This window comes from Aquarana catesbeiana, linkage group LG02 (assembly GCF_042186555.1).
Source record: "Aquarana catesbeiana isolate 2022-GZ linkage group LG02, ASM4218655v1, whole genome shotgun sequence".
Classification (NCBI taxonomy): Eukaryota; Metazoa; Chordata; class Amphibia; order Anura; family Ranidae; genus Aquarana; species Aquarana catesbeiana.
The window spans coordinates 673,148,613-673,174,365 of record NC_133325.1 but is presented as its reverse complement, the minus strand read 5'-3'; the positions used below and the strand labels follow the sequence as shown (position 1 = coordinate 673,174,365).

The 25,753-nt window shown below is 39.1% G+C and overlaps 1 protein-coding gene across 2 annotated transcripts in view; it reads right to left on the bottom strand.

Moving 5' to 3' along the window:
* Positions 1 to 25,753, bottom strand: part of SGSM2 (small G protein signaling modulator 2) — a 528,702-nt gene that overhangs the window by 54,003 nt on the left and 448,946 nt on the right. The window contains exons 12-15 of one of the 2 annotated variants that reach the window (XM_073616693.1): positions 12,279 to 12,413; positions 2,821 to 2,974; positions 1,766 to 1,830; positions 303 to 448 (exon numbers count right to left, since the gene is read on the bottom strand). In XM_073616693.1, the coding sequence (XP_073472794.1) occupies positions 303 to 448; positions 1,766 to 1,830; positions 2,821 to 2,974; positions 12,279 to 12,413 (500 nt within the window). The remainder of the gene's footprint in view (positions 1 to 302; positions 449 to 1,765; positions 1,831 to 2,820; positions 2,975 to 12,278; positions 12,414 to 25,753) is intronic. The other variant, XM_073616694.1, reaches the window with a different exon arrangement.

Below are 25,753 nucleotides of genomic sequence, written 5' to 3'. Positions count from 1 at the left end.
TGAGTCACACACAACCCGCTACTAAGCTAAAGCCTCACATTTATGAAGCTTGTGCTTCACATAGTAACTGGATTTTGTATTTTTAGTTGTACTTTAAGATGGCAATAACGATAAGATACCATAACCCGGGTACTATGGCACCATTTTAATTCTGGTAACAAGGCACTTTATCTATGAAATGGCATATTGCTGCCTGGGCAGTAGAATAGAGATTACATTTTAATAAAACAGGCCTAAAATCTGCTCCAGCAAATTTTCCTCTTTTAGTGAAGCTCCAATTGAAGAATTGATATTTAGTTTACCTTCATATCCTTTTGATATTTGCTCCATACTTCTTTGGTAAGGCCACCTGAAGCATCGGTTGGTTTGTCCGGTGGAATTATGGAGTGATGTACAAGGGCAGAGAGATGAGTCCGAACTGTGGACAGGTGACGGCAATAGGCAAGCCCTAAAGAGAAGTAGGACAACAGTTTTTTTTAAAGAACATGTGTGTAAATGGCACATGCTAAATAAGACTATAACCTACAGGACAATCAGCAGTTATTTCACAGCTACAGGTATTCAGTACACTGCATGAATTTCCGGTCGACCTGTTGTAAATATCCACTATTCCAGTCAAATTCTTAAATGCTCCCCGCTCCATTCTTAGCCTGTTCTGGCTACCCAATCACATGATCTCCCCAGGCATCCTGCTTCAGTGAGATCGCTGATAACAGCTGCAGAGCCTGGGTGGTGACGTCACTCATAGGCTTGCTATTGGTAATCTATTGTTGGCTTTCCCTCCTCTACACTGAAGCCGGCACTGGTAGCCCATCATGTTACTGGATCTGAGAGCCTTTAGAATAGTTTTCCCTTACAGGATAGTTGGAATAGGCTTAGAGTGGGGGTGGGAGCAGGTTTAGGTATAGTTAGTATTTGACTGGAATTCTACTTGCAAGGATAAGTTTACGTTTCCAGAAAAAAATAATAACTGTATATATTTTTGCAGAACAGAAATGTACATTTATTGTTTTTTTCCTGCAAAGCACTGCACTTGTGATCAGTGGATCAAGGGTGCAATGTCATGCTTCTGCAGACAAGTCCTGCAGTTTTCTGCCCATACCTTCATACGGACTGTCTGTTTGAAAGCTGCAGGGCTTGTGAATGAACCATGGGAGCGTTCATCAGCGCCCTCCGAGTTAATTTAGAACTACATGCCATCAGCCGCGGTTTGAATGAATGATGCAGCTGTGTGGGTCAAGCCCCACATGGCTGTGCTGCTTTCAAAAAGTGACAGCGGGAAAATGACTCTCCACCTGCTTTCACACTGAGGGGGGAACAGGGGAACTGGTGGTGGGAGCTGGAACATGTTACACGTTCCACCCTGAATACGGGTGGAACATGTAACATGTTCCAAAAGGTGAGCTTAACCATTAAATCTATAAAAAAAATCCCAATACTGGTAAAACTGATAGTTTCCTGTCTGTTTTCTTTTACTTCTTTCATTATATTTATTCTGCAACTATTACCATAGCACAATAATATCTGAAACCTAAACATTTTAGGAAATGTCCTTGTGCCTTCATACAGCAACCGCCTTCCTATAATCATAGCCATATTTCAGAAAAGCCACAATCCTCTGGCAGTAAAAATGGTTCCTTTTCATGATCATACTGGGTAGAAGTTTCTTTTGCTAAACAAACTGCTTATTATTTTTGGTACTTCTGCTACATTTTTAATCAGATGATATATTGGTAACAGATCCAGAATCAATATCTTTACTTACAACCATAGAATGCTCGAGAAACAATCTGCTTCTTCATATTTTCACATAACAGTTTGAGTGGTGTTCTGTAGATAAACAAATGATTCACTGTCACGTGTGAAAGAAGTGGCACACAATATTAGTATTTTGCATTACAATATTATTGTTGGCGGTGCATTTTTTCTGATATACTAATGTTCAAAAATACAACATTTTATATGATATGGTATTTTTTCAAGCAGACAAATGCACAAAAATGCTAAAAATTGTATATATATATATATATATATATATATATATATATATATATATATATGTTTTAATACTGGAATTGTATCCAACAATTACAGTTTTAAACAGAATCACATTATCACCTTCAGGTTACAGTGGCATCCAGAGCCTGAAGGCTTATTTTTTAATTACTCCTCCAGCATGCATGTGAACATTATGCCATAGCTGATACAGTGATAGTGATCACTTGATTGGAAACCACTCTGGTTTCTGTTCATTAGAAGGCACCTGAGCTGTCAGCTAAAGCCAGGGTGGAGAGCTAGCAGCTGCACAAAGTGCTGGTGGCAAAATATCAAAGGGCAGTGTTTATTAACTTATCATAAACTCGGGGCAAGTGCTGAGGCATTGTGGGTCAGAAGGTATTAAGGGTCTTAAAGTCTTTTTGCCGCTCCCCCATTTTTATACGTTATTTAAGGAGACCACCATTACTTTTATCTTGAACTGTCCTTAGAAACAAGAATACTGTATTCAGAGCTATCACAGACCCTCTCTGTCACCATGGGACCAAGCAACATACACCATCTCTGTTACATGTTCCTCCGTACACAGAAGTACTGGGAATTTTCTTCAGCCCTGGTGGCTAAATGGAACAGTGGAGGAATGAAGGAAAGGTGAGCATATACTGCCTGGGTGGTGGCAATAAAGTGAACCTGCTGCTTTTGCCTGCATGAGCAAAGCTTAAATGTGCTTCAAATTCCTTGAATAAAGCAAAGTCTTTCAGTTCCTAAAAACACATTTGGAGGTTGCTAAGAATATAACTCACCAACACACAGACTGAGACTTACCTGTCATGGGTGCAGCTGCAGCAGCTGGGAATATCATATGGAGAGCTTCCTGTGGAGCAGGATAGACAAGACGATCCCTGACTGCAAGGCTCATTATGTTGCCAGGGCATGAGATTAGCACCAAAGCCTTGCATTTCTATCACGTCGCCAGAGTCTGGAGAGATATATCAATCAGACATTGGACACAATGGATATATTCAATATGAACTGTGTTTACAAACAATTGGGGTTATTGAACACACACCTACATGCACTCATGATGCATCATCTGTCAACAGGAAGTGTCATTACTTTCATTTCCATGCTCCGCTTTCTAGTACATCAGCTCATTATCTTTATGTAGAGTTTTTGAAAGTGACAATGTATTGGGCAAAGCTTTCTAATAAATGTTTCAAGATTATATAATCTGGTTAGTAGGATTAGGTATAGGTGACATGGAACTTATGCGTTTATTTATCTTGAGTGAAAGAGTGACACAATAAGAGAGAATAGGCCATTACTTTGAGCAGTCTCAAGAGATGCTATGTTTTATTATATAAATATAATATATACTATTTTCTGTTAATCATCTTATGTTCTAGCAATGCATTATTAGGCCATTGTGCACAAAATTGATATTGCAGTCTTCAGGCAGATGCTGGTAGGCTGAATTAGCAACAACTTGTCTTTCTTAAGCAAGCCATAAACGGTGCAAATCTCTTTCCTACAACCACGAGTTGCAGGAAAGAAATTTGCATGATTCCCCCATCAACATAGACAGTGCTGACAGGGGAATCCCTCCTGCCGAGCAATTGTCTGATCCCAGCATGGGGGGAGTTGTCCCCACCGGGAGAAGACAGTGAATATTGCTAGAAGCTATAGCAGCCGCTAGCAATAATAGCCATCTAATATAGACTAACTTTGCCAACTAATTGTATCAGCACAGTGGACATCCTTAAAGCAGAACTCCTGCCAAATCACTAAATACACAGTTAAAAATACATTTTTAATTGCTGTCTTACAGGATACAGGATATGAACTTCTGTCCGGCCTTGCTTGTGTTTCACACACCAATGACCAATCTATACAGCCAGTCAGATGACACCCATCTGTCAGCTCTTCAACTTATTTTTATCACCTCCCACCTCCAGCCTGCTCACTGGATAATGAATGAACGTAACTACCTCTGACCAACAAGCAGAGAGATAACTCGGGAACCAGTAAAGATTAACCAGGATGAAAGAGAGGGATGTTCCTGGCTGTGCCGTGTGACATAGGTATGTGAATCACAGAAATTGATATTCAGAATTACATTTTTATTTTGCAAAAAAGAAAAGCAGATATTTATTTTACTGTGTATTTAGCAATTTTGGGTACTCCAGACAAACCTCTAATGACAACGTTGAAGTTACTTGACAAAGAATATACAATTCTGTTAAGCTGTTTTTGTATTTTACACTTCTTTGTCATACTGGACAGCCAGAAAGATCACACTGCTTGGGTTAGCATTACTGCTTCAGCTGCTTTCCTTATTAGCATTTTTCTCACTAGACTGAAGTGATGATGCTGGTTTGTCCAGCGAAGAAAAAAGTCATTGCTGGCACCCATACATAATCTGAAGAGTTTATTTATTAAAAATCAACTGGTCCAGTGTACAGAAGAAAGTGAAAGATTTTAAGCTTGCAAAGCCTTATGCCCCGTACACACGGTTGGACTTTGTTCGGACATTCCGACAACAAAATCCTAGGATTTTTTCTGACAGATGTTGGCTCAAACTTGTCTTGCATACACACGGTCACACAAAGTTGTCGGAAAATCCGATCGTTCTGAACGCGGTGACGTAAAACGCGTACGTCGGGACTATAAACGGGGCAGTGGCCAATAGCTTTCATCTCTTTATTTATTCTGAGCATGCGTGGCACTTTGTCTGTCGGATTTGTGTAAACACGATCAGAATTTCCGACAATTTCCCGGATTTTGTTGTCGGAAAATTTTATATCCTGCTCTCAAACTTTGTTTGTCGGAAAATCCGATGGAAAATGTCCGATGGAGCCCACACACGGTCGGAATTTCCGACAACATGCTCCGGTCGGACATTTTCCATCGGAAAATCCGATCATGTGTACGAGGCTTTACTTATAGCTCAATCCATAGAAGAAGTCTGAAGCATAGAGGTGACACAGAAAGCTAAATTGCTAAACCTGGAAATAAGTGCTTCGCCTGTCTGGCTGTACAGTATGAAAGAGTTGTGTAAAACACAAGGCTGGCTAAACAGAATTACCTTTGGCAGGCAAAACAGTACACATAATTATTTTTAATATTTGCCTGAAGTTCAGATTACTCCACAAAAATGAACATATTTGAAAATGTTCAGGCCTTTCAGCTCCCCCACTGATATGAATTAAGTTACCAAATGCATGCTCTAGGTCAATGCTTAAAACTTCCAAGCACAATGAGCAAAGTACACCAAAAAAAAAGGAGTTAGGCAATTCATTTCTGCTGGGCAGCAAGCCATGGTAAGATGTTCACATCGTAAGCCTTACCACAAAGAAAGGGATTACTAAAAAAGCCTAATTCAGCACAGGTGTATAAGGAACATGACAAGGAACATATAGGGCAGGGTCTCAAACTGGCCGCTCTCCAGCTATTGTGAAACTACAAGTCCCATCTTGCCTCTGCCTGTGGGAGTCATGCTTGTAACTGTCAGCCTTTCATTGCCTCATGGGACTTGTAGTTTTGCAACAGCTGCAAGGCCACCAGGTTGGGGCCCCTGATATAGGAAATTCTGATTCATGCATCAAATCAACTGTCAGGTGCAATGAGGGAATTTAATAAACAGGCACCAGCCGTGGCAGCAAAAGCAATAAATAAAAAGGAATTAAAATTACCCATTCCCCATTTTTTTTTTCAATTTCAGCCTACTGACATATTGCCATTATTTGTATATAAATATTAATTTGAACAATTTACATCTCAATCGTAGGCAATGTTAAATGGTTTACATTTCCTATAGACAGGTATATAATTAATTCCTTATTGATTTTGATCAGTGGGAAAGGGGTTAGGTATAAGCAGTAAAAAAAAAAAAATTTGCAGCTGAGTACACGCATGCTAAAACGTATATTAAAAAAATTGCTAAGGAAAGCCAAGGTTAATGAAAAAATGCTCTTCACCTTAATTCTTCAGGGAGGGAGCTGGATGGCCAAAACCATACTGCATCTTATATTATGATACAAGATTACAAATTAATTGTATAAAAGAACAAGATGCCCCCACCACCATGTGCCACAATTGTTTGGATTAAGGTAATACCAATAATTGATAGGGCCCAAGAAAAAAGTATACCAAAAAATGAAAGGTAACCAAGTGTAAAAAAATATAAAATTTATAAATAAAAGTTTACAAAATGTAAAATCAGAACCCCACAGAACCTAAAGATCCAGATGAAAGGTACCGCAGTCGTTGAAGAATTATAAGTGAACAGCATCCTCATTATTTTGTTCCATTCATCATTTGTTTGGGAAGCTGCAAAATTGGCCACATGCAAAGGTCGAGCATGTTGCAAACACCAGCAGACAAGGGAAAGCAAACCCTGTAACAACAGTGATGTCATTATCGTCAGGCAAGGATACAACGTATGCATACAAGTGTCTCCATTATGAGCATTTCATCACTGATTAATGCAAGCATAAGCCTTCCATGCTGCAATTTTATCATCTATAGCTGTGTTCTATGAGGTGGCATAATAAAGTGTATAAGGGCAAAGCAAAGACGTTTGGTTTAGGCTGCCTGCTGAATACATTACTTCAACTTATTAAATATATTGTACATTTGCTATTCATGCAAAAGAGATGCCCTTTAACCTGTACTATACAATTAAACTTTGCTTTTTTCCCATAGGCTAATCTCACAACTACCAATTGGACTGGGTTTAAGTGTATTTATAGCTATAACTTGCATAAATCCATTCAAAGATAAAATATCAGTCTTTTGTGGAGGCGGAGTTATTACAAAATGGAAATGGTGCCACAGGAATCTACTTTCACTGTATTAAAATGATCTATGATTTTTTTTAAAATCATCTTGCCAAATAAAGTGTAAAGCAAATGGTCACTTTTGTCAAAATTGTAATGGTACATTTCTCCTTCTTCCACGTAGAAAATTAAAGTGTAACTAATGTTTTTTTCCTCCTATTTTTGGACACAGCAAGGGAGGGTTATAACCCCTATAAGTTTTTTTATGCCAACTGTGAAACATTGGTGAGATTTCCCTTTACTTCCTGTCTCATAGCTAAAACAGGAAATGAGAGGAAATCTCTCCAAAGTGAAGAAATCCCAGTGTGTCACCAAGGTCACCAGAACTAGTGTCCCAATTGAAAGATTTCCCCCTCTATTAGTGTTCTTATGTCAACCCAAAATTTTGATTTTTTTTTTTTCACTTTTGATGAGAACAGGACAAATAGAGAGGGTAAATCTCCCGAACAGGGGGACCGACAGCAATAAAAATTAATAGGTATTCTAATCCCTCTCCACTTTATCAAAAACTAAGAAAACAAAAAGTTTTGCCTTTAGTAAGTCTTTAACATTATGAAGACTATAATAGTTCTCCATATGGGACCGAACATGTGACCATTTTTATCAGTGATGTAGTTATATTGCTATTTTCAATATTCCTGTCTAACCTGGAGACAATGGATCTAATGCTATATGTAAAATACTTTAGTTTAGCCTGCGCGATAAATCAGATTCTTTTTTTTTTTTTGCATTGGGAGCATAGTATTTGTAATTGTTGCTATCAAGTGTACAGCCACTTTTCAGATACGTTTAAAGGCTTAGTTTACCTTTACCAAAAAAGCTGCCAATGCAGATAAGGGGCATCTGTAGATAAAAAAAACATACTGTGCAGCTTTGACCTTGCATTAGGTGTAGGCCATTTACATACCTTTTGAAGCCTGAATAGGAAACTCCTAGGAAAATGCTAAGAGAAACTTAGCTGTTACTGTTCTCCTTCAGCATCACAGGGGCAAGCTCTTTCTCTGATTCAAACCCCCTCACATTTTCTCTCCTCTGATACAATAACTCTGAGATCAGCATTTGAGAGCTCACTCCTGTGATGGTGGAGGTGAGAAGTAACTGGGCCTCTCTTAGCAACTTCCTTAGCATCTTCCTGGAAGTTTTCCAGTCCGTACACAAATTGTCTACACGTATAGCAAATGGCATTATTTAACTTTGGTCAAGGGTGTTCTTATCTATAGATGGAGGAGCTATGCGCTGACATCATCAGGCCCCACGTGACCCTGGAAGTGCGGGTGATTCTGTTTTCTGTGTTCCGGCAAACTTATTTTAACAATGCTTGTGATTCTTTTAACTTTTGTAAGTACCTTTTTGGCTTTACCAATAAACTAGTTCATACAATATTATACTATTGGAGCTTCTTTCCATATATACATGCAGTTTGGTCTTGGCGGATCTGGACCTCTTGACGTGAATTGGATACCTTGGGAGGAACTTTGTGACCATCGGCGGGTTCTAGAGGCTTCATCATTGCTCATGTTACCCTGCAGAGGTTTATCTGTACACCCATTTGATCATTCTAGAAATGGTCAAATCCGAGAAGAGTCCCCATTAATAGGGTAATTGGTGTCACAGGAGGATCTGCATGTTTTTTGGTGGTGGAACCCCCCTGAAGGATTTTCCTGCTTTGAGTTTTCTATATCTACATCACGTGGACTGACTTTCTATACATTTTTTAGAACTGTATTTTTATTTTATTTTTATTTTCACATATACAGTATTGTCATTACATTTGATTGCTATTATTGTGCAATTTCACGGATATTGATTTTCACTATATTATCCAACTAAAATTTTTTTAATTGGGTCTTTTTGCTTTGATATTTTCATTTTTCAATTATTCTAACGCTTTAATATTGAGTAGCGTGGCTTTTGGTTTGCTCACTTTAGGTTTACTATGTTTATATCACATGGTTAGTCGCTGCTGTCACCCATTATCATTTTATTTATTTTCTTAATTTGGCTTTAGCGCAGTATAACATTTTTTATTATCTATAGATGCTCCTTATCTGCAGAGGCAACTTTTTAGTGAACTAACCCTCTAAAGCTGAAATCCAGGTATTACTATTTTTGAATAGTTACGTTGGTCCAGCTTGGATCAACATAACTATGCATGTTCCACACCTGGGTAATCTCTGTGGAAGCTGGGAATCATATTAGTAGGCACTGCTACTACAGTGATTGCCACTGGCTTAAGGCTCCTGTACCAAGTGCCTGCATTGCTCACTGCACTCACTCAGCATGGGCTTTATTCAGAAAATACTTTTCATTCGATGAGGTGGAGAGGCAGGACAGTGACATGATAATCTCAACCCTGTTCAATCAGAGAAGGCTTTCCATTAATTCAGAAAATGCACAGCATTCTCTGAATGGTACCCTGCTAAGAGGCTGACCTCCTTTGTTCACTAAGTAGCAGGGCAGCTGCTTTGCATTGGACCCAGAAGCCAATGGCAATCACTGCACTAGCAAGTCCTACTACAGTGATTTCCAGCTACCACGAAAACTGGCAAGGTATGGCACATGCATAATTACATGTTTTCAAGCTGGACCAATGTAACTATGCAAAAATAGCCATAGCTGGAATTCAGCTGGAATAGAGAAAATTCTGCTCAATAGGACAAAGACATCAAAGACATCAATAAACCCTAACAAAAGCTCAAAACCTTTAAAAGGATCTAAATGAAAAGTTTTGGTTGCATGACACTGACACACACATAATGGTAAAACTAAAACTGGAAGTAATGCATGAACTATTCTGGGAGTTCAGCATATATGTGTTTTGAAGTTTAATAAGATGGTCTAGAAAATAAATGGTGATCCACCAAGAGGTGGCCACAAACCACAAGTCTCATTATGTAGGGTCATTATTAATGTGCAGCTGTGGGAATTTTGGAGCACGGAGGAATGGAGAAGGTAACTGCAGTTTTTTAAAGACCTCTGCTTAACTATGTCACTGCCAGAAAAGTCACATAGGTCAAGCCAGACTTACTAATTATGCTGATTTGTCTGCCAAAGCAATAACCATAGTGTATTGTAGATGGCTGTATAATTTTCCACTCCAGTCAATGCTTTTTAAATTGCATGACGCAAACATATATGGGCCAGACATTATCTAATTAAAACATTTTTCTTCATTTACATTCCAGATGGTTGTAATAAAGACTTCCGAGCAACGCATATATTTACATGGTATGAATAGATTTGCCTCATGCATGTCTATACAAACAATAGTTCTTAATACCCATAGTGACAGGAAACCAATCACACCTATACTTTTATCCACTAATGCTATATAATGGACACAAGAAAAGAAGAAAAGCTGTTGTTCTACTTAGTCAGGTCTTAAGCGGTATAAAAGGAATGTTTCTCCCTAGTCAGCTCTCCTAGGAGTGATGGCTTAAGGTTGGCTCTATGTTTGAGTAGAAACTGGGTATGCAAGGAGGAATTATTAGGAAATTATGTTTTTTTGGATGATGGACTTTTTAGGCATAACACAATCTTATAAAAAAATTAATATTTATTACAAATTTAAAATCAAGACAATTACATAAAATTCTCATATAATTCATTCACAAAAGTTGCCTATGAGCATGAATAACGCACCACCTATATACATAATAAAGTAAAAAAAACTCGGAGGACCAGACTGATCACTTTTGAGAATTATAGAGTTTGACGAGGTAGTGTGTCATAAAAAGCTCAGCTCTGCTCTATATGTTGCGCGTAAAGGAAACCGCTTCTTCAGGAGCTATGGCGAATTATTTAATCACAGGTAAGAAAAGGGTGTAGGGATGAAACAGAGAGTAGTATCCTCAATGATGGTAGAAATTCAGAGGAACTCAGGAGGATAGCACTTCAGGAACCACCTAGATTTAGTCTATAGGGTAATTATATGCCAACTATCAAAGGATAGATAGTTGGCATATTGTGTTATGCCTAAAATGTCCATCATCCAAAAAAACATAATTTCCTAATAATCTAATTATCAGGACATTGCAATTTTATCCAAGTGTCGTATCCACAGTACCACTCGGTGGAGATACGAATTTCTAATCATATGCAAGGAGGAAAGCTTCTTATATCATAAAAACTCAATCCATTTCAGGGGTTCAAAGCACCCCCTTCATCGGGGCTTAGTACTGTTGAGCAAAGTGTGTACTGGACTGAAAGAAGTGCAGTGATCCTGAAGGGTAATTAGTAGGATAGCTCCAGATGTCGAATAAACTCCTCCTAGCATATCCATAGCAGAGAGTCTGGATAAGGTGTTGCCATGTATTTGACCAGTGTCTAGGGCAGCATAGTTAGAGGGGCAGCACCAAGCCTCAAAATGAAAAAATTACAATAACTTAAACATTTTTTTTTTTTCCTCTACCCAGCTCTCAAAATGTGTGGCTAAATTCAGCAAGAGATCTGCAGAGGAATGGGGGTTTAAAGGATGTTGAGAGAGGTCAAAAGGCTCTTTGTAATTCAGGGTACATTTGCTCATCCTTCCCTTTTCCCTATTTGTTGGTCTGTACAGTTAAAATGTTGTTGGGAATATAAAGCAGACCCAATGCCCCTTATTAATGCATTCTAGCAGTAGTTTTCTTTAAAAAACAAAACAAAAAACAAGACAAGCGGCACAGCTTTTGCATAACACTGTCATCATTCAGGTGTGCCAAGTCTAAATATGACCCTGTATTTAAAGTGCCTCTGTTGCTATTTCGAAATCCTGAAACAATTGCCTATCTACATTGAAATATCTACCTGTCCTGCTACCTGTGACATCAAACTATTCTGGATTGAACAGAGAAACTTGGTCAAAGTTCTTCTGCTTTCAACATTTCCAGGAATGTTGGATGCTGATGTCCCCTGCTGTGCTCTGTGGTTTTTCTCCCGCTGGCTCCTACTTCACTACTGTATAAAGGCTGGTGGAAGGAATCACAACACACATCAGACAACAGCACTCCCTGAAATGAGCTGGATGCTGAAGATCTTAACCAAGCTCTTTCCAACCCAACAGGCAGCAGGACAGGTAAATATTAACGCCTAACCTAAACTAACCCTAAGGTTTCCAAAATGGCAACAGAGTGGCTTAATATGAACAAGACTGAAATTAACAATGTGCAGTCAAAATTCATACCATACCCTCCCATGATATAATCTTTCTTTGGGATAGAAAGGGAGATAATCATATGAATAACAACCACAAGTATCTGCTGTCATTATCATGCTGTGTACTAGTTATTACCATAACCTGTTAATACTAAGTATTAGCAGAGCAGACTAAACCAATAAAGCTGTGCGATGCTGAATTATTCTCTGTGCCTGATAATGCCACCACCGTTGTCATGATTTGTCAAATGGGAAACATTGCCTTCTTTAAGCAAGACGTGGGAAGGTTCAAGAGGGAGGTTGGATAAAAACCTTTCATCATTTTAGGAGCTGTGAGGTTCCGAGAGGAGATCATGGATAGCATGGCGTGAAGCCTATCTTCTTCTTCCTCATCATCATCAACAGAGACAGATCGACTGGCAGCTAAGTGGTGGTAGTTAATAGTGACTGTTTTGGGAAAATAATGGTGAGGGAAAAAAGTGCGGAAAATTAAAGAAAAAAAGAAAAAAAAAAACTTTAGAGAACCATTATTAAATTTGCGTAATAAAAATAAAAACATTCCAGATATATCTTCACCCAAAGCTTTGATATTAGGCAGGACAAAAGTACAGTCAAACTCGTAGCCCCAGTTATTCTGTGCTGTTCAGAGGTGTGAATTATTTCTTTCTGAATGATCAGGGGCTTAAATTTTGCACAAGATTGGTTTATGTTTTATGATGTGTTTTGAAATAGGTAGGTTAGGTGCTCTTAACCTGAGGTGCGCTTAATATAATATTTACATGGTAAAGCTTAACTCCTGTCAGATATAAAATGCATAAATGGATACAGTCCTGTAATCATTAATATATCAATAAAAATATTTCCAAGTATGGATTTTTTTATAGTTAATTTGGTCCAGTTTGGAGCCATTCAAAGATTGTTTTGCATTCTCTCAATGAATGTAAAGCTCTCTGATTGGATGAGGCGGAGAGGTGGGGTGGTGATTTCATGATCCCCACTTTTTTCAATCAGAGAATGCTTTGCATTCATTGAGATAATGCAAAGAATTCTCTTAATGGCACTGGTGCCAAGCTAGTGACCTAATGTGTTCACAACGTAGCATAGCAGCCACTGATCACAGGACCCAGACACGGTATCCACTTCAGTGATTTACAGTTTCCAAGGGGATTGTCCAAGTATGGCATATGCATGGTCCAAGCTAACTTTTTCAGCACAACACAGTGTTGTAGAATCCACTGCATTGCACTGCATTTTATTGACATTTCAATTAGAGGTCGACCGATATATCGGCCTATATTTGGCATTTTTTAATTAATCGGCATCGGCCGATTGTGCTGATAAAAAAGGCCGATTATAACTTCAGCGCGACTTGCAAATGACTTCTGTAATAGAAGTCAATGCAAGTTGCCTGAAGTCTTCTGTAGAGCGACTTCTCTCCTCTCTGGGCAGCCTGCCAAGTCTGATAAAAGAAACTAAAAAGATACAATGTTTCTACTTCAATGAACTGAACTCAGTGTGGAGGAGTTCTCAGTTTAACCATTTAAAGACTAAATCTTTTCTGACATTTGTTGTTTACAAGTAAAAATCCTGTATTTTCTGCTAGAAATTCACTTAGAACCCCCAAACATTATATATATATATATATATATATATATATATATATATATATATATATATATTTTAGCAGAGACCCTAGGGAATAAAATAGCGGCTGCTGCAATATTTTATGTCTCGCGGTATTTGCGCAGCGATCTTTCAAACGCAATTTTTTTTGGAAAAATACACTAATGAATTAAAAAAAAAAACTAAGCAGCAAAGTTAGCCCATTTTTTCAAAAGTTTTGATTACCTGTTTAAATGTAAGAAATTTTCTGTATCACTTATTACTTAAGGCTGATCTCACACTGGAGCAGGCAGGCGTTGACGGTAAAACGCTGCTAGTTTTAGCGGCGCTTTACCGTCATTTTAGTGGTGCTATTTGGCTGCCAGCGGGGCGCTTATAACTCAGCTAGTGCCCGAGGAAGGGGTTGAATGCGCCCGTCAAGTGCCGCTGCCTAATCGCTTTGCAGGCGCTTCGGCAGCGGTGCGCATTCATTTCAATGGGCAGGAGTGGTGGAGGAGCAGTATACACCGCTCCAAAGATGCTGCTTGCAGGACTTTTTTAACATCCTGCCAGCGCATTGCCTCAGTGTGAAAGCACTCGGGCTTACACACTGAGACTGCAGGGGAGCCGTTTTGCAGGCACTTTACAGGCGCTATTTTTAGCCCAAAAGGGCCTGAAAAACACCCCATTCTCTGGGAGCTCCTGTAAAAGCAACAGTTATAAAGATAGGTGCTAGAGGAATATTCATTGATATCATTCTAAAAATGCTTTTGATGGAAATAAGTATTGGCTATTTGTACTGTGATGTAGACAAAAATTTGGAACCTTACCCTGGTCAACACGAAAGAGAGTTAAGTGTCTTTTGTAGCAATTCAATCAAAATTATGATGGTCAAATTACAAGACTGTCTTTTTATCACATTGGATATTTTAGCAAAATAGTTTACTCTAATGAGTAAAATCTGAATTGTATTGCTTTGGGTTAAGATATAATGAAGCAGAGGTATCACTAGCTACAATAAAGTATCTGTTAACGAAAAATGTATCAGTATCGCTGTAGAACAATTCAGTCACAAACATTTTTATGGAGAAATATGTGGTTTATTGTCCATCACCAGTAGATGTGTCATTAGTAAATAAAATAACAAATCGTGAGGTCAGTCGCAGAATACGTATAAAAAATCAGTTGCTCAAACACATCACTACATGCCATTAAATGAATCCTTTCCGAATGCATGCTTGTTCCAGGTCAGTGGCTTACTTGGACAAGCAAGATGGATGATAAGAGGATAAGCTGAGAGAGAAGGAAGAAGGGATGGGTGCTTTGACCAAAAAAAGATAACACTAATTCATAATCAAAGTAATTTAAGGAAAAAGTCGAAGAGATATAAGCTGCCGCTTATGCAGTTCTAGGCTTCTGAACTTGCAAAACAGGGATGGCTCTTGACCTTGTGATTGCCAGACATTCCTTCTCAAGCCATTCTGAGGCAGGTTGCTAAAAAAAACATGCTACCACAGACAGGATCAAGGTACTATACAACCACAGAGTTCCATGAGCATCCTTCCAAAACCTTTTTAACATTGGGTAACCCTTGAAATAACTTGCTGGGCTCAGGGAATTCCTGATGGTTACTAGCAAGAATGCTCCTTACATCTGTGGTCATCCAGAAGAATCCCTCCTTAATAGAAAGCTAAAAAAATAATTATTGTCAGTGGTTACTCATCTGAGAGGAAAAAGCCGCTTATTGCTTAAGGAACACCTAGAAACCTCTGAAGGAACGCTAGGGTTCCACACAACCCTGACTGAGAAAGGCTAGTCTAAAACATTGTCACTACCCTAATAACCATTCTGTTTCAATGGCAAGTAAGTAGTCCAGACCCCAGCATAATATGCAACGTGTGCAAGTTAAGAGAATAAATTTACTTGATAAAGTTCATTTTTTACAGTGATGCCTAGTGACACATCATTCACCAATTAGTGCCATTGTTTGCTCAGAGCACTATAATTTAAACACAGTTATGTAATTAATGATACCTCTCAATGTTAAAAAATATCAACAACAAACACATTAACATAAAATAAAATGTAAATACTGCTAGTTAGTTTTGTTGTTGAAGGAAAAAAGCTTATTGAATTGTGAATATCCAAAAACAATGGTTCAATGAACATCCAGACATAGGCTATGAATATTTTGTAAAGTTTCATTGAGTTTGACAAAATTAGAAATTAGATGAAAAAATCCTTATTTTTCCAATCAGATTTTAAGCATTAAGGAGTCCCCACAAGTCATTTTAGAATGAGAAAATTATTTTATAAACATGTAAATATGACGTTAGTAAAATTTCTCAAGCCCTGTTTCTTTTTTCTGAAAATACCGCATATTTTGACATCATGCCAGTCCATTCAAAAGTGTCTAACAAACATATTTGATGCCTTTTTGAGTATACAAACATAAATGGACACCCTGCTATTCTGTCTATGTCCATTTGTTACTGTACATCAACATTCTACTGTTGCTAATTACAGTATGGGCAGATACATGCTCATCAGGTATGTGATGCTATAAACAAGAGGCTGCACAAAAGAGTATACATGAGTGCATACACTCACTATGACTAAACTGTCAGTAAATTGCTGGTAATGATGAAGAACCTGGCAGGCAGAAACAATGTTTACCAGCTGATTACTGTCAGTGGACAGGAAACACACCTGAGTCTTATATAACATCTTTAATCATCAAATAAGTACAGCAAAAAAAAAAATACTGCATCAGGCTTGTTGTGCATTTCTAGATGACAAAAAAGTCAACTGACCAGTATTCCATTGGTCAAAAAATCTTATTAAAGTGTATCTAAACCCAAGAGCAACATATTCAACATATTGAAGCTCACGAGGCCTTAGATGACTTTGTTTTCCATTAATTTCACCTGGTGATCCTGCCAGTAACACACTTCCTGCCCTACGGGGACAATGCTCACTCATACTGTATTTATGGAGAAGCAGTGTTGTCCCTGTAGAGTAAAGAGCAGCTTCCCCTCTCCTCATATGCATAATTCAGAGGGTAGGCGTTCACAGAGATAAACTGGGCAAGGCTGTTTAAACTGGTTGATATAACACTACAGAGAGCACAGGATAAAGAACTGGATTTCTAGCAGCATCAACGGCTATTTTTGTTTCACTGGTACAACAAAAGCTTTAAATGGTATAAAAAACAATCTAAAATAGAGCGAATAGAAGTTTATCGTTAGGGTTTAAAGTGTTACTAAACCCAGTAATATGAAAATAGTTTATCCGCCCCCCCACAGTGCCCACAGCTTATAAATTTTCTTTTTACAATAAAATATTGCCACTATATGCCTTTTTTGGCTGATCTGTATAACACGATCAGTGATAAACTGCACAGTTTCTCCAGTGCTGAGAGTTCAGGTAGGAGATTTCCACTGCAGCCTATATACACGCCCACATGTGTGATGCCAATATCATGTGACCTAGCTATCTCTGAGAACAAGTAAATGTTCTCTCCAGTATAAAAGACACAACTAAGCATGCGCAGGTTGGCTACCCTGCCCATGTTAGCTGGCTTTCCCCAGATAGACAGTGCAGGAGGGGAGGATCTGTGCGTACAGGATAAAACAGCCTTTTTACTTACACAGTGCAGAGGATTAACCCCTGTTGGAAATCAACATGATTTAATATCATATTTATGGTATTTCATTTCCTGGCTGATACAGGCAGGTGGCCCCAAGTTGGAATGTAACCAGTTACACATCAAAGCTTTGTAGCATGTCAGAATAACAAGGGCTTGGCTCAAGCCCACCTGGTGTGATATGTGTGATTACAGGCTTCAAAGAGAATAAGGGCTCATAGAGATGATGCATGGACAATGCTGCCCCCAGAGGCCAATATAATATATTACAAGGACTACCTCTTGGCAATATCTATTGGACAGGAGGCAAGTGGGGGTGGTTACGAGTGGGTGTTAATGTTTGAGTAAAAAGGGCACACAAAAGAGAAATAGTCCCTTTCGCTCCTGGCTTGTGCCACATGGCTATCTCTTTAGCATCTGAGCCTAGCCCGATGATACAAAGCCTCACGGAAAGCCTTGTGATAAGTATCTTTGATATTCTGATATGATATGTTTTGTTGATATATGTTTGTAATGTTCATTAAATACTTTTGTGTTAGCGTATTCCTATTGTCTTGGGGAATAAATAAAACTTTGTTATTAAGCCGTGTGCTTGGTTTCATAGCTAACCCTGTATTATTGTGATATCAATAGTAACATGTGGTCAGAGTTTTAATAGACTAGCTAAATTAGGGGAATAGACAAGTTAATACATAGGTACAATAACATTTATTGTACCATTTACTTCAACCCCTAAGTTCCACAGTGAGTATAACAAGCATGCTATGCTGCATATACAGACATATTTTACTGTTGTGGGTTTAGTAACACTTTAAGTACACTTTAACCTAAGGATTTGCAGACTATAGACTCCAAAGCAAGTTGATTGCAATATGCTTTTTAATGTTTAAGATCATATTTAAGCTGCTATTGACTCACTTCTGTGAGTATAATGAACGGATGACTTGCTTTGAATTGTTTCTGAAATGCTTCAAACTGCTTTGAGTTGTTCTGGGTTTATTTCAAATTGCTCATGTTGACTTATTTGAGGCAGTAAACATGAATTCAGAAGCAAGTAAATATCTGTGAACACAAGCCCTGAGTTTTAAAGGGTTAAAAATGCTTCTTGAAACCCCTCTTTAAACCGCAGTTCCACCCATAAAATTAAGTTTGCATTATTGAGCAGCATTAAACACAGTAAACAACATTTGGAAATAAACATTTGTTTTTACTCATGTTTTCATGTCTGTTGCTAAGGGGTGCCTCGGAATCTGCCTCTTCCTCTCTCTGGCACCTGATGTCATTTCCCTCAGCGCCCGTGCTCGCTAGTGCTCCTGGGAAATGCTTGTCATCATTTCCCAGGAGTCAGTGGGCAGCGCTGAGGGCTTCGCTGCCATCACAACGGGGCGGGCACTTCGGACGACGACGCCAGTTGTGATGGCAACGTCAGAAGTGTACGGTGCTACGAGCCGTACATACAGCGCATGTGCGAGAACGGGCGGTGCATGCTGGTCGCTCAGCTGCACCGGAGCCCAGAAGATAGTGCTTGTGAGCTTCACATGCCCACAAGCAAGATGGAAAGTGCCAAGAAGAAGGAATAAAACATATCTTGCTCAATTAAATCGGCAATCGAGCAGTGATTAAAAAGAGAAATGTGAGTGCTAGTAATAAGTCTTATAAAATGGAGATATTCATGCAAAAAAAATAAAAAATTTTCACAGTTGGAACTCCACTTTAATCTACACACTTATAGAAAACAATGGGTGTTATTTACTAAAGGCAAATCCACTTTGCACTACAAGTGCAAACTACAATAGCAAAGTGCACTTGAAATTGCACTGAAAGTGCACTTGGAAGTGCAGTCGCTGTAGATCCGAGGGGGACATGCAAGGAAAATAAAAAACAGCATTTTAGCTTGCACATGATTGGATAATAAAATCAGCAGAGCTTCCCCTCATTTCAGATCTGCCCCTCAGATTTACAGAGACTGCACTTTCAGTGCAATTTCAAGTGCACTTTGCACTTGTATTTTGCACTTGTAGTGCAAAGTGGATTTGCCTTTCGTAAATATCCCCCAATGCGATTTTGCACAGATCACTGAGCTGGGTATGAGGACCACAGACAATTGCTACTGAAATGCTCCTGACATCCTTTAACAGCAGTTTAAGTTATTGACTGCTGCTCTATTGAAAGCCTGGCTGTTATCACCATAACTGAAGATATCTGTAAATCATTCACTACCGATAACAGGGTTAAAAATAACGGTTTTGTTAGATGGTTTCCTGAAGACAATCCCTTTTAAAAATATCCAGATACAAGTTAATTTGATTTAAACTCAACCTCTGAACTGCTGCCCTGAAACACAGAATCTTTATGTTTCATCAAGTCTTGTCCTCTCCTTGGAGACCTAATAAAATTGTGAGATGGCAGAAAGCCAGGTCAGCTGTCTTCCAAGAGCAAAGAACAGGATCGCCTTGACAGAAACAAATGAGCTGAATTGGAAAAGGTTAATTCCTCCTTTTAGTTCTCTAATTACTACTGTTTCCTGCCCATAACATTGTGATAAATTGTATAAATGTTTGTAATGATCTATGTAATGTTAGTAAAGTGGCAGATCAAAAAATATAGTGGAAGATCTACTAAATATTCTTCAAAAAGCCTAAAATTGTTCATAAAGAACCCAGAAACTTTAAATTGTAAAAAAACACGTTTGAGTCTTTTCTGGACAGATTTTGCAGTGGGAAAGTTGTGCCGTTGTCCTTTGCAGTGGATTATGGTACACTGCAAAGTGGTATGGTAGCAATATTCTCGATATGGCCACCAAACGATCCAACTGAATAAAGGTCATATTGAACACATGAATGTTTACACCTTGTGCCTATGGAAAGCAGCCTCTCTGAAGGCAAATAACACTGATGGGCCGGATCAATATCCATCCTAATCGAGCACACCACTTTCTGTGATGGCTCGATGAGCAGATGTCTACTGCAATTTAGGAACGTTTATAGACCTAAAAAATATTCCCTGATTGGACTGAGATGAGATGAATGTTCTCTGTTTCTAGGTACTTCTAGACAACCTTCAAGTGACCATAAATTATATCCTTATTTTGCAAAAATAATCTATACACATCCACTACTTAAAATGGAATTACACATTCTCATAAAGAAAAAAAAAAGAAAAAATAGCGACCAGCAGCTTTATGTCATAATGTACTAGTATGCACCACATCCTACTACATTAAGGCAAACTTACTTGCCAAGCCATCCCTTTTAGCGCTGCTTTGTCAGCGCTCTTGCCTGTGACAGGAACTTTCTTCTTCACTAGGTTTTCCTTCTGGGTTTGGACTCTTCGGTCATTTGATTTTCTAGGCCTCGATGATGTCACTCCCGTACATGCATGCAGAAGTCACATAATCATGGCACAGAGTGGTGCCATAAATGAATGCTAACATGCAGTGGGGGCCCATCCATAAGGGGCGCACGGGCGCCGCCCCCCCATCCATGCGTCCGGCCCCTAATCTACATGCAGGGCGCTGGATGCTTGGATTTCAATGCGGGGGGGGGATTTTTTTTTTTTTTTAAGCATGTGATTAGAGTCAGAGGCTCTAATAGGCTTCAAAATAGGGTGGGCTCAGGGCGCAGGGCACTGCGCCCAAAGCCCATCCAGTTGTGTGACACTAGCAAATGAATATTCGCTATTGTCACACTAATTCTCCTCCTGGCCAATCAGGAAGTGTGTCCTGAGACACCTTTCCCCGATTGGCCGAAAGGAGAAGCTATGCTGGCTGCCGGGAGGAGGAGGAGGGAGGAGACGCGAGGAGAGGAGACGCAGGAGAAGTTGGTCGCCCAGAGGGAAGCCTGAGGTAAGTGTTAAGGCTGGGTGACCGACCAACAGGGGGGAGGTGCGGGTGACCCGACCGGGAGGGGGGTGGCTGGCTGTGCACTGTTTGCCGCCCCTTTAACAAAAATTACCACCAGCCGCCACTGTTAACATGTGCATTAATGCTGACAGGTAGGAAGAAGCAGTTAAAACAGAAGAGATAACTGCCATAAAATTCTTAACTCTATGTGTCAGTTTTTCTTTTTACTTTAATTCCGCCTTAATGGCCCTATAATCTATTTATCATGAAATAATTTCTTACTTATTTTCTGCCTCCTTTTAACATCCTCTGAGAGCTACTTAACCTCTCCTTTTCCTCTTCACTTCTGTATGAAATGAGCAGTGCACATTAGTTGTGGTCATAGGTCATCGCTCTAGGTATGCTACAAATCTCACAGTCCATCTTGGGAGTGAGCAAGAGAGGGTGGGTCTGTTCCTACATACAGTGGGACTATGGAGAATAAATGTAGCCACCAACCTCCAACAGGAAGTCAGATCACAGCAGAAAAAAAAAAAAGTTATTTTGGAGATTTGAAGGAGGCTGAGAGCAATAGAAGGCACCTTTCTGAGTTAGGAATACATGCATGGAGAGAATATATTTCAAGAGTTTAGTGCCACTTTCAAGTTCTACACTGCATTGCAAAATGACTGATAGGATATTATGAGTTAAAATTCTACAGATAAACAAATATGTATGCCTATACGTATGCACTGTTCAGGATGGTAAATAAGTCAAAATTTATATAAAGTGAAATTTGAAGGCAATTTGAATTATTGGTAACAATTTGGGTGTAGTTAGATTTTAAAATCCGGTTGAATGTTTTAGGTTTTACCCATGATATAACTATTTATTACATTTTAGATTTTTAGATTTAAGATTCATGTTTTAAGGAAATACCCCATCTGTCACTTTACATTTAAATCCTGTGCTCCAAATACATGGCATGTGCCAGCTTTCTACAAGTGAAATGAAAGTAGACACATCACCTACTTTGGGATTCTACTGATTTGAACTCGGTAGGGAACCAGAGTGAAAATCAGCTATTTCAAATGCAACTCTTGCGTTTCCTGTTCTCACAATTTTCACCTTTTTGTTACACTGAGGAACTTTAAATTGTGCTGCTATTACCCTGAAATGAAGTCACCCGTGAATTTCATTATATTCTTGAAGACATTTCTGACTGTTTCAGAAGTCCTGTGTCACTGATACATAAATGTATCACTGGGAAACGTATCAGAAGGTGAGCAAATCACAGAGAGCTGTCCTCTGATCCACCATCATATCACATGGTATGATTTAACCTGGAAGTCTTACACATGTTGTCTAATCATTAGCAGAGCCTCAGCCTAGAACATTTTTACATTTTTTCTTGATTTTTTTCTGAAAAATAGCAGTGTCGTGTGACTGCCACTTATTCGCCCTTGGTTTGCAGCCTAATACCTGTATATCTGCAGTGTGAGATCATCACTGCTGTATCTACTGCTAGTCTCATGAGATTTTGTAAATGTTACTACTATGCTGCCTTCTGTTTTCATTGCTGGAGAGAAAGCAGTACCTGAGGACTTGCAGTGCAATGATCCCCTATCATTCTAAGGATCTCTACTTCCTCCACTTCTCCTCTTGCTTCTTAAATATTACCCCGACCAGATTGGGGAAGGGCAAAGGAGAATTGACAGGAGGAAGCAAGGTCTTACTCCTCTACCAAGATGGCCACCTCCACAGGTAGACTTCGTAAATAAAGATCAAGGCATGGTAAGTCAGTATTGGGGAAAAATTATCTTGGAGGAGCCTACAGGCACTAAAGTGCTCTGTTTGCCTTTTTTGCGCATTATTTCCTTTTAAAGTGGAGCTCTACTTAAAAGGGGAAACTCAGCTTGTTCGCACCCTCCTGTCACATTTTGCACTTTTTGGGGAGGGGGGAGCGGATACCTGGTTTTGACAGATACCCGCTCCCACTTCAGGGTAAGATCACCGCTTGGTGATCTACAACATTTCTGCCCCCCCCCCCCCGCCTTCTGGGACACACAGAGGTCCCAGAAGAAAGTGGGACCATTCAGAAAGTGCAGCCTGACTCGCCCAGATGCCAGCGCCTGCATCCGAAGCCGACTGACAAGGCCGATTGACGGATCCCTGGACAGGTAAGCGTACTTTTATTACAGTATTTGTAGCTGCTAACTTTAAATTTTTAATTTTTTTTACAGACTGGAACTCCGCTTTAAGGTCTATTTTTGTCCCATCTTCATTCAGTTATAGGGGGGAGTTAACAAGGTGTTATACAAGCGCAATGTTTGCAGGACTTTTCTAAAACTCAGAACGTGGAGCAGATGCCGTCACCTTCTAATTGACAAAAGATGAGCAAGCGCTTTTGTTATTTAGGAGCGATCTACTCTCTGTTTTGTGGCTGTGGCTGTGGCCCCCCCCCCACTTCCCCTGCTCGGCTCAAAGCAGGAGGGAGGAGGGTTGACCCTGCAGGCTCAACTCATGTAGAGTAATTTCACAGTGAAATAAAAACTGGCACGGGTTGCGCAGATAGACCTGAAACAGGTCTATTTGCTCTGTTAATGTGGCGCACGCCACTTCTGTTAGCTTTGATAATTCTTGGTCAACAGTTGGTTACCATGGGCATATTTTAACACTGTGTGCAGCAATAAAAACAGTAGATTGAAGTATGTAGATAGGATTTCTGAGGATATTTTAACACTGTGTGCAGCAATAAAAACAGTAGATTGAAGTATGTAGATAGAATTTCTGAGGATATTTGTCAATACAGAAGGTCAGATAGCAGTAGATATTGTCAGTACCTCAATCTACAGATAGTAGATTGTGAGTTTTCTATGACATCCTTTAAGAAGAGATTGGGGTAGGAGATCGGTCTCCATCGGGTCCTACAGTAAAATCATAGCCTGCTTAGTTACATCTTTCTTCTCTTTAACTTGAAATGCATCGAAATTATTATTTATTCTATAACCAAGACCAATTTAGAACAAAACAGCACAGATAGAAGATTGCTGATTGGTTTCTCTGGGTTAGTGCACTCTGCACATTGTTCTTCACTAGGGAAGAGCCCACGGTTCGACTCGAACATAAGTTCGACTCGAACATCAGGTGTTCGTTTGTTCTAAAACGAACCGAACATATGGGGCACACCCCACACTATATAAGACTGCTTACAGAGCGGCCATGTGTAGTGTTGTTGGCGTGGACAGAGATATAGCTTGAGTTAGATTAAACAGGCAGGTTATTCAGTTAGGGGCAGTGTATTTGATATATATACAGTTAGTCTAATATATATATATATATATATATATATATATATATATATACTCTGCATTTAGCATAGACTATATATTCAGTGTTTACTACTCGATATTCAGTCAGTGTACACAGGATATTAATATATATATATATATATATATATATATACACACAGTCTCGTATATATATATATATATATATATATATATATATATATATATATATATATATATATATATATATATATATATATTATATATATATACTCTGCATCCAGTGTAGCCTATATCTACAGTGCATTCTGTGGTGTACTGTTTCTAATACACTTGAATTAATAAATTAATATATATACCGTCTAATATATATATACTCTGCATTCAGTGTAGCCTATATCTACAGTGCATTCCATGGTGTACAGTTGCTAATACAGTGCAGAGTGCAGGTGGTGTACACAGTATCTAATACAGTGTGTACAGTTTCTATTACACTTCAGGTGGTGTACACAGTATATAATACAGTGCAGCCATTGTACAGTTGCTAATACAGTGCAGGCGGTGTGCACAGTAACTAACACAGTGTGTACAGTTCCTAATACACTTCTGGTGGTGTACACAGTATATAATACAGTGCAGCCATTGTACAGTTGCTAATACAGTGCAGGCAGTGTACACAGTATCTAATAAAGTGTGTACAGTTTCTAATAGATGTCAGCAACACCACCTCCACCCAAGACCCAATTTTTCTACCCCTGTTTAACAGGGGCATGTAATTACAACTTTTGATATAAAATTTCACAGCAGGGCCCTATCCAGTGCCAAACACGAGTATCTGTAAGGGGTTACAGTGTTGTGGCACCACCACCCAAGGCCCAATTTTTCTGCCCCTGTTTAACAAGGGCATGTAATTACAATTTTTGATATAATATTTCACAGCAGGGCCCGTTCCTGCACCCAACAAGAGTAACCGCGAGGGCTTACAGTGTTCTGGTACCACCAACACCTAATGCCCAATTTTCTGCAGAGTATATAAGGCAGGCCGTACAGTATATATACTGGTGTTCAGAGTATATAGTGCCTGGGGGACCCCCACGCCATTTTTTAAAAAAATTGGGTGCGGGGTTCCCCTTAATATCCATACCAGACCTGAAGGGCCTGGTATGGATTTTGGGGGGGCATCCTCGTCATTTTTTTTGGTGTTTTTGGTATTTTTATCTATATTGCTGGGATCTGACAATACATTACAGCCGCAAGCAGTTTTGAATTCCATTTTTTCCTTTAGAAATTTAATTTTGCTGTGGCACTGTTATAAACATGGGAAAGATATGCTACTTTATATACTAAGGACACCCCCCAGGCACGATATCTAAAGAAATATTTCATTTTTTATGTTTCACTTTAAGCATTATTAAAATCACTGCTCCCC